Below are 8,582 nucleotides of genomic sequence, written 5' to 3'. Positions count from 1 at the left end.
GTGCAATAATTAAGGAGTAATTTTAATTCAAAACAATCTTAATTTAAGGAGAAACTTAAAGCTGGTGTCCCATATCCAGTATCTGAAACTGAACCCCCAAAAGTTGGGAATCTGGAAATCTGCACTTCTAGATCTGGCCTCTGGATGTGCTGTCTCCCGCAAGTTATCTGCTAGTTTGGACAACTACAACTCAATCCTCCTTTAAGGGAGACAGGACTGAAGTTTCTCAAAAGGAATTTCACCAAGAAATAAAGACATAGAAGAGATAGGCATGAGACCAAAACAAAACACACAGACTCACATGGCATTAAGGAGTGTGTGTGTATACATATGTTTAATACTCACTACATACTATATATGTGCATGTATACATATATGTTCAACATGATGTATGAAGTATTATGCTAAAAATGTACACACATTGTACTTCATGCAACAAATATTGAATTTAACTACTGTTATAAGCACTGGGGAAACAGCTTTGCATTTGAGTTGGGGAGACAGGAAATCATACAGTAAGCAAACAATCAGTTTGAAGAAAAATAGAGTGACTGGAGTATTATTTTAGAAGGCCTGTTGAGTAAAGGCCTCCATGGGATGTGACATGAGGCTGAGACCTGCATGAGCCAAGGCTGTAAACTCCACAGAGACAGGCAAGGGGCAAATGCTAAGGCTTAGCCCTCTGGGGCAAGTCATTTTTATCACACCCACTTTATGTATGGGGAAAATAGGGTTCACAGGGGAGCAAAATGGCTTCTCTGAGATTCTATGGCCAAGAAGCAGCATGAACAGCCATATAGCTGATGGGCTGTTCTACTTAGATTATTTCCTCTACAGTTGGTTTTACCGAACTCCTGTCCAGGCCCCATCCTTTCCATTGCTGTCATTTTTTAGTCTCATTTCCTCTCCCCAAGAGACTGGTAATTCCTCTTTTAAACCTTCTCTAACTCTCACAGGAAGAAAACTTAATGACAGCAGTTGGCACTAACCTCTTTCAGAGGCAGTGCTACTTTATGCCTGCAGCTGCTCTCCCTTCCCACCTGTAAGCCCTTGGAGGGGAGTGGTATCATTTACCTTTGCAGAGCAGGCAACTAGCACAGCCCTTTGCAGAGAGGCAACTAAGAAGTGAACTTGTAAGAAGTATTTGAGGGAAGGATGGAGAAAAGAAGGAAAAAAAGGAAGGGAGAAAGATTTTTAGTTCAGGATGTAATACAATTTAGAAAATGAGAATAAGAGATTGTAGAGAGAAATGAAGGTAGCTTCACACAATTTCTAGACTTCTTATTAGCATTGTGTTATCTTTGTTTCTTGTTTAAATGCATTTAGTACAAATGCATTTTTCAACGTCTTAAATTACACAAAGAAGAAACTCCAATTTGAGGCTATCAGTAAAGGCAGCAATGGGAAAGGGAGAGGTACAAGGGACCCTCCTGGTCTCCTAAAATCATACCACATGGGTGGTACTAACTCTGAATGTTAGATCAATGTACATTATTACACCTGCTTATGAGGGAACAGTTAGCTTCCCTGTGGGTAACTGCTATTTGTGTCCTAAGTTTCAGAGGCAGCATAGGGAATATGTAAATCCAGGAGCTCTAGAGTCACATTCCCTGGCTTTGCATTCCTCTTCCTGGTTTAGCAGCCAGGGGAGCCCCTCCTCCTGTTTCCCTATGTTTTCAATGGTGATGCTCACAGCACCCACCCCATGAGGTTGCAGTGATGATTAAATGAGTGAACACACATAAAGTACTTAGATGGGTGTATGGCACCTGGCAAGGACTCAGTGCAGGTTAGCTGCTAATATGGTACTTCTCAAATAAATAAAATCATGACAAGGTATACTGGGGTAAACATACGTAATTTGGAGAGAAGGAAGTGTCAGTATTTTTATTACCATCATTCATCACAAGTCTCTGGAGATGAAGAGGTTACAACAATTTCTGGAAGTTATAGATAGAAGACTTGTTCATGTCCTCTCACTTTTCAGCTGCTTCCTACAGCTTTTAGAGGGGTCAATGGCCTGAGATGATCTGCAATGTCCTTTTCTACATGCTAAACTACTTATTTGTCAGTGTTCATTTCTTCCTATTATTTTCATCCATCAAGAATGATGACGAGTATGTGGATTGTGCATAAAGACAGCGTGCTCACATGATCCTTGATCACTGATGTCTTAAAGCTTGGATTAAAAAAAGAAGGAGTTCTGACTGGACTTCTCCCTTCTCCATGATAATAACAGAGGTGGAATGTAAACAATGAATGTTCTTGACCCTTTTATTAACCCAAATCCTGAGGTTATTCATGTGTCCCTACTAGAATTTCAAAGATGTGCAGACTTCCTTGGGAATGATAACCGTCTTAAATTATAAACATAGGTCCTGAAGAAACGTTTCAGAAAGGATAAAAATAAAAATAGGACTGCTTTTAACGCCTGAACTAACGGCTTGAGCAGTTTCCATGTCTGGAGTGGAAGTATTAATAACGCAAAGATGTCTTGCCTTTTCTTACCAACCTACCGCCAAGAACCCAGGAGGGCAGCAGTGGGCTAGAAACAGAGTTTCTTTGCCAAATTCTGAAAACAGCCTTTTCCGAGATAATTGGCCTGCAAGCTTGTTCCCCGTTCTGGTGTGCTTTTGAGCTCCTTGCGCAGTTCCACCAGGTACAACAAATGCGCCCATAAAATCTGTCTTTGAGCCCTGATGAAATTTCATCCTCTGCAGAACGCCTCCGCTCTGTTTTATTAAGTGAGGGAGAGCAGGAGAGTTTCCACAGGATTCACAGAGAGTTTGTCCGTATCTTAACTATCCGAGATCTTCTTTCCAAATCCTTCTCAATTTATTTCTGTGAAGATGTATTTATACCTATTCCGGAAACCTCCTCCATTTCTAGAAAAAGCTACGCATCTTCTTCTTCCTCGACTTCTCTTTTCTCCCTCCCGGTGAGGATTTCAAAGGGTCTGTGAGGTAAGAAGGCTAAGCCAGGTCACTCCGCGGCGTCCTGGCTAGTCCCGGCGTCCTGGCTAGTCCCGGCGCCCTGGGCGGGTGCATCGCTCCGCCGCAGCGCCCCTTGCCAACCAACTCTGTCCAACTTTCCCTTTCAGACTCCAGCAGGGGCGCCCTCCAGGCAACCGGCTGCGGCGGGCAGAAGCAAGCTCGGCGGGGAGACCCCCGAGCTGCGTGCCCAGAGCCGGCTGAACAGACTCACCCGCGCAGCGCCCGCCGGCCCTCTAGCATCCGCGCAGGTTCCGGAGCTGGGCCTTGCGCTCCGCGGCGCCCGCCCACCCTGGGTGTCTCGCGTCCCGGCCCTTCCTCCCCCGAACCCAAGCTATCCCAACTCCCATCCTCGCCACCTCTGGGGCAGCTCAACTAAGCCGTGTCCCGTCCCTTGGAAACGCGTCCGACCACCCTCCCAACCCCCAGCACGACCCTCAGCGAGAAAGCCCAGCTGGGTATACCCAGTTACACCGGTCAACCAGGGTCTCCATCGCCGCCGGCCGCCCTAATTCACGCTCATTCATATTCATTCTCTTTACTCTCTGTCCCTGTTCCTTTCTCCCCAAAGACTCCTAACTAGACAGGCCGATCCTCCCCAGCGGCACTCCCTTTCATTCTTCCCTTCCCACCACACACACACACACACACACACACACACACACACGGACCCAGACAGCCCACTCCAGTTTCCAGACGCCCACCTCCTACATACTCCCCTCCCCTAAACAGACATTCACCCACTCGCCATCTGTAGCCTCCTTTCAACCCCCGGCCCCGCCTGCCTGGCTCCCCCTCCCCAAGAAGCAGACCTGCACAGTGGGACGCAGGGACCCCCGCCAGACGCTCGGGTCGTGCGCGCCGCACTGACCTCGGCCCGCCCCGCCGGGAAACTAACAAAGGCGGGCGCGAGCCCCGAGCCCAGGAGCCGCGAGCGGCGGCCGCGGGGCCGGGGAGCCTGGGCTGGGCCGAGCGGGGACTACTCCGGAGTCAGGAGGCAGCAGCGGCGGAGGACGCGGATCCCCGGCAGTTAGCGCCGCTCGGACGCTGCCGGCACCATGGGCTGCTGCACCGGACGCTGCTCGCTCATCTGCCTCTGCGCGCTGCAGTTGGTGAGTGCCCCGAGCGCCCCTGCCCCAGGACAGGTCCCTGCTCCAGGACCGGCCTCTCCAACTCCCTCTGCGGTTCCACAGCTCCAGGCAAAGGGCGAACGGGTGAACAGGGCGCTCCGCCCGGCTCCCGCTCTCCCCATCGCCCGGCTGGGCTCGCACTGCTCTCCAGCCGCGGGCACTCGCCGGCTCGCCCCTGCCCTGCAGGAGGGCGCGGTCTCACCCCGGGTCCCGTGCGCTGGGGTTCGCCGCGCTCCCGCCGGGCGTCGCCATGCGGTCCAGGGGTTGCTATCCAGGCGCCGGGGGAGTAAGCGATTTTCCCGCCCCTTGATCCGACACCTGGCTTTAGCACCCTCCGCGTTCGTGCTGAAGTTACACGGGGACTTGCGGGCTCTTTTTTCTTAGGATGATTTCCAGGAATGTTGCTTAGTTACACTGTGTGGGAATGCCCAGGTTCTGAGGAGACAGAAGCTGCCTCAACTCTGTTAGTGAAGAGTGAGGTGGTTCTTAACCTTCAGCAGGTTGAAAAGTGATGGTTAAGGAGTCTGGGACCTCCAGGAAGGAGATCAGGCTGTGTGCCTCAGCCCCTGCCCTTCCAGTTCCGCTTTGGATTTTGTTGAAATGTTGCATGTTCAGGCGGCGACAGACTGACAGCTGTCATCAAGGAGAGAACAGAGTGAACCGGCTCCATTGGCGCGGTGCCTTGCAGAGGGAGTGTGTGTAATGGGAAGTTAGAAACTAGAGTGGGGAAAAAAGGGCCTTTCAGAGCAGAGCAAATGCTCCTCTTAATCCCTTTGGATCCTGGACTGGCTCTGTGGTCTATTCCATGGTCACTTGAGGTCAAGGCCACAGACCTTTTGAGTCAGACTTTTGTGTGTGAGAGATTAATAGACATCTCCCTTGCGTTATACTTAAGACAGATTCTGAGTGCTCTGCCAAGCTTTCTTCGAAGCATTGTATTTTTTTTCGAGTCACAAATATAAATCTAGTATATTTTGACAAGCAAAGGAAAAAGCTTGCAATGAACTTTACTTAGTAATGTCATCCCTTGCAAGACTTATTAACTGAGGGATAAAATCGTGCTTTTTAGTAGTCAGTCCTTGTTTACATGAAGGCCTTAGAATGTTTTCACTTTTCTCTTGCCTCAGTGTTCCAGTCTCCCATGAAAACCTCACTTTGGATGTGCCCTTCATTGTTCACATAATGCATCCGTAATTTATGTATTCGTAGGTTTGAAATCAGTGACTTTTTAAGCCTATTGGATAGTGCCTTCTGTCGTGTGAAATACTTGAATCAAACATATTTTATAGTTTTCTTGAAAAATAATTTTAAAAATTTAAAACAATATGAATGTTTTCATTCACTAAGAAAAGGCAGGAGCTTGATTTGTATTTTGGTTTTCAGAAATGGACATGGCTTATAAGTTGGAAAAACTGACTAAACCATTGAGTCAACCCTTGATTCAATGTAAGATTATAGATAGGCACGCTGGATTGCATAATCTATAATGCCTAATTTCTATTTTACATGGAAATAACAAGTAAGGTTCTTATATAGCAGATTTATCAGTGCAATTGTGATTTTCTTAACAGGCGTTGTGATGTTAATGTTTTTGAGATTTCATCCATTAGCCAAGCATGCCCCCTCTTTCCACTTTCTCAGTTGATACAAATGCAACTTATTTGTCAAAGCTTATCTTAAAATTCCATTTTTTAATGAAGCCTTCCTTGGTGCTCCAGGTAAAATCCCTTATATCCCTATAATCTCATAGCATTTCGCTTTTTCCTCTGTTATAAAACATTTGATACACTCTTAAATAATTTTAAGTTATTTACACATATTTCTCACCACTAGATTGTAAGCAACTTGAGGGTAGGGACCATAGTATTAGTGATCTTTACAAACTCTGCAAGTTCTTAGAGCTCATATTAGGAGCTGAAACATATTTGCTGAATTTTTGATAATACATAACATTTGCAATCCATACAGGGCTTTGACATAAACATTTCTTTTGACTTTTAAAACTATCCTGTGAGGTAGATACTCATTTCATTTGTTTGCAGGTGAGGAAGTTGATATTCATAGAGTTAAACAGTTTTTCCATAATCAATAGTTTTTGGATGGTAGAAATATTGGGGTGATGGTAAGCATTTAACAACTGGATTGTAAACAAAACAAAACATATGTATATATTACATTATAATATCATACAAGATAATCTTCTTTATGTGAAAGATGTGTGGCTCTCTGTTGACAAATGATAGCAATAGAAAAATATGTAATAGTCTTTAGTGTGAATTCCATACAGCCATTTAATTTTGGCAGAATCTTTTTGCTGAGTTTGACAAACTCTTGGTTTTATAAATCTGACATGAATGTTGGTGAATATTTTTGTATGCTTTAAGAAAAAAGAGGAAAGTGAAAATTTGAAGAAAATATTAGAACTTTACTTCATCAATTACATGAAAAGATTCTTGGCTGAATTGGATAATAGTTTTTAAATACTTAAAAATTATTTCCTCAGTTTCTTTAATAGCTATTGACAATGTAATGTCTATAGACATGACACACTTTTAGGTTTAATATGCATTATTTGAAATATTTCTCCATTATTTAAAAAGCCTAGACAATCAAAAAAACAGTAAGCAACCACTGATTTGTGGGGTTTGCCAAATTCTTTGGTGTAAATACTCCCATCATGACCAATTTCAAGTATACTTTATATAGCATAACCTCAAAAGCATTGGTAAAGTAAAACAAAGCAAAATAATTAGGAAGGAATAACTGTTAACTATTCAGTACCTTGGTTTTTAGTAGGATTTCTTTAAATTTAAGTTTGCATAATTTAATTTTTAATAATGGCTGTATTTAACAACTGGCTCACAAAATTCCTAAAAATCTAACAAAACCAGTTCTAACTCTGAGCTCATATAAGCCTGCTTCAGCATATCATAGGGTAGGGATCCCTGTTTCCCAGATCTGGTGCACTTTCTACTGAAACCAACTGTTTTTTTTGCCCTTTTATGATTTTTTCTGCTTCCACCAACTGTCAGACAATGGAGATTATGAGGCAGTGAACTAGTGAGGGTGTTGAAAGGGGACAGCGTTGGGAGAACACATCTGCTGAAGACAATCTGCATGCTCATGACTAAGGCTTAACTGGGAGGTCATCACATAGATGGTACATTAGTTCCTCCTAAAAGTTAAAGAAACAAATAAAAGCTTTTCATTATCTTATTCCCATTTCATCTGAACTACTGTGTGGAGTGGGAAAATAAAAACTCAAATGGGAAATTTACTTGGAGAAAATATATCCTTTTCAAGCTAGTATCTGTGGATGAGCTTTGGTTTGCAAAATCTGTCATTTTCTACTTTTTTCACTCTACTGCTCTGACTGTCTTTCATCATTAGTTTTTCTCCAGGCTTCTGCCCTCAAGATGTTTGCCTCATGGTTTTCATTTGTGATCCTCCTGATTTTCCTAGATGAAATTAAAGAGAAAGTGAAAAGTATGAATACAGGCCCATCAAAAACTATGTGAAATAATTTTTTTTAAAGAAGTGATTTGTTAGTGTGTCACTGATTCATCTAGTCATCCAAGAGCTTTTAAGTACATTTTTTTTTGTAAGGATACTTTCAGTTTTGCTTGTTTTATAATACTGTGTATACTTGTCATGAGATATGTGTAATCTATACATAAAAAGAAACACTTGATCATATGCTTTTAGCACATTCTTTTCAGGTACCACATTTAAATAAGCCTTAATTGCATGGTTTCAAAGTCTGACATGCCACATCTCATTTCAGAGCCATTTTCTGAGAGTAGCCTCAGTGAAGTGCTGCACTAATTTTGGCAGGCATTGTTCCCACAGAGCTTTAGACAACTTCCCAATCTCACAGAGGTCAGACTCCGGCATGTTCAACACTACTTCGTCTCAGGATGTTATTATTACCCATGGACATTCGTTGCACCTTTCATCACTTCAAGGTGAAAGCCTTATTACCATTAGACCTAGGAATAAGGGAAGCAAAACTGAAAACTCTCACTGGACATGTCTGTGGTACCAGAAACCCTACAAGATTTAGAGAAAATAGGCAGCTTCTTACTCATAGATGTATATTTTTTATTGTAGAGAACATCTGACTGGGTACAGTGGCTTATGCCTGTAATCCTAGCACTTTGGTAGGAGGATTGCTTGAGTCCAGGAGTTCCAGATCAGTCTGGGCAACATAGCGAAACCACATCTCTACAAAAAATTTTAAAAAATTTTAGCCAGGCGTGGTGACTTGTGCCTCTAGTCCCAGCTACTTGGGAAGCTGAGGTGGGAGGATTGCTTGAGCCCAGGAGATCGAGACTGCAGTGTACTATGATGCCACCACTGCACTCCAACATGGGAGACAGAGTGACACTCTCTATCTAAAAAGAAAGAAATACATAAGTAAATACATAAATAAATAAATAGAGAACATTCTCTCAAATTAAAG

General features: G+C 43.6%; 1 protein-coding gene across 3 annotated transcripts in view; it reads left to right on the top strand.

Annotated features, from left to right (window-relative positions):
* The first annotated feature begins 3,485 nt into the window (after positions 1 to 3,485).
* The window catches only part of NKAIN3 (sodium/potassium transporting ATPase interacting 3), a 686,257-nt gene continuing 681,160 nt past the window's right edge, over positions 3,486 to 8,582 (top strand). For all 3 annotated transcript variants that reach the window (XR_004026194.1, XM_030795130.1, XM_030795129.1), the window contains exon 1: positions 3,486 to 4,102. Coding sequence is in view for 2 of the 3 variants with exons in the window: in XM_030795130.1 (XP_030650990.1) it covers positions 4,049 to 4,102 (54 nt within the window). In the remaining variant the exon portion in view is untranslated. The remainder of the gene's footprint in view (positions 4,103 to 8,582) is intronic.

Source organism: Nomascus leucogenys, chromosome 16, assembly GCF_006542625.1.
Source record: "Nomascus leucogenys isolate Asia chromosome 16, Asia_NLE_v1, whole genome shotgun sequence".
NCBI classification, from domain to species: Eukaryota; Metazoa; Chordata; class Mammalia; order Primates; family Hylobatidae; genus Nomascus; species Nomascus leucogenys.
The sequence above is the reverse complement of the archived record's forward strand: the minus strand, read 5'-3'. Positions and strand labels throughout refer to the sequence as shown.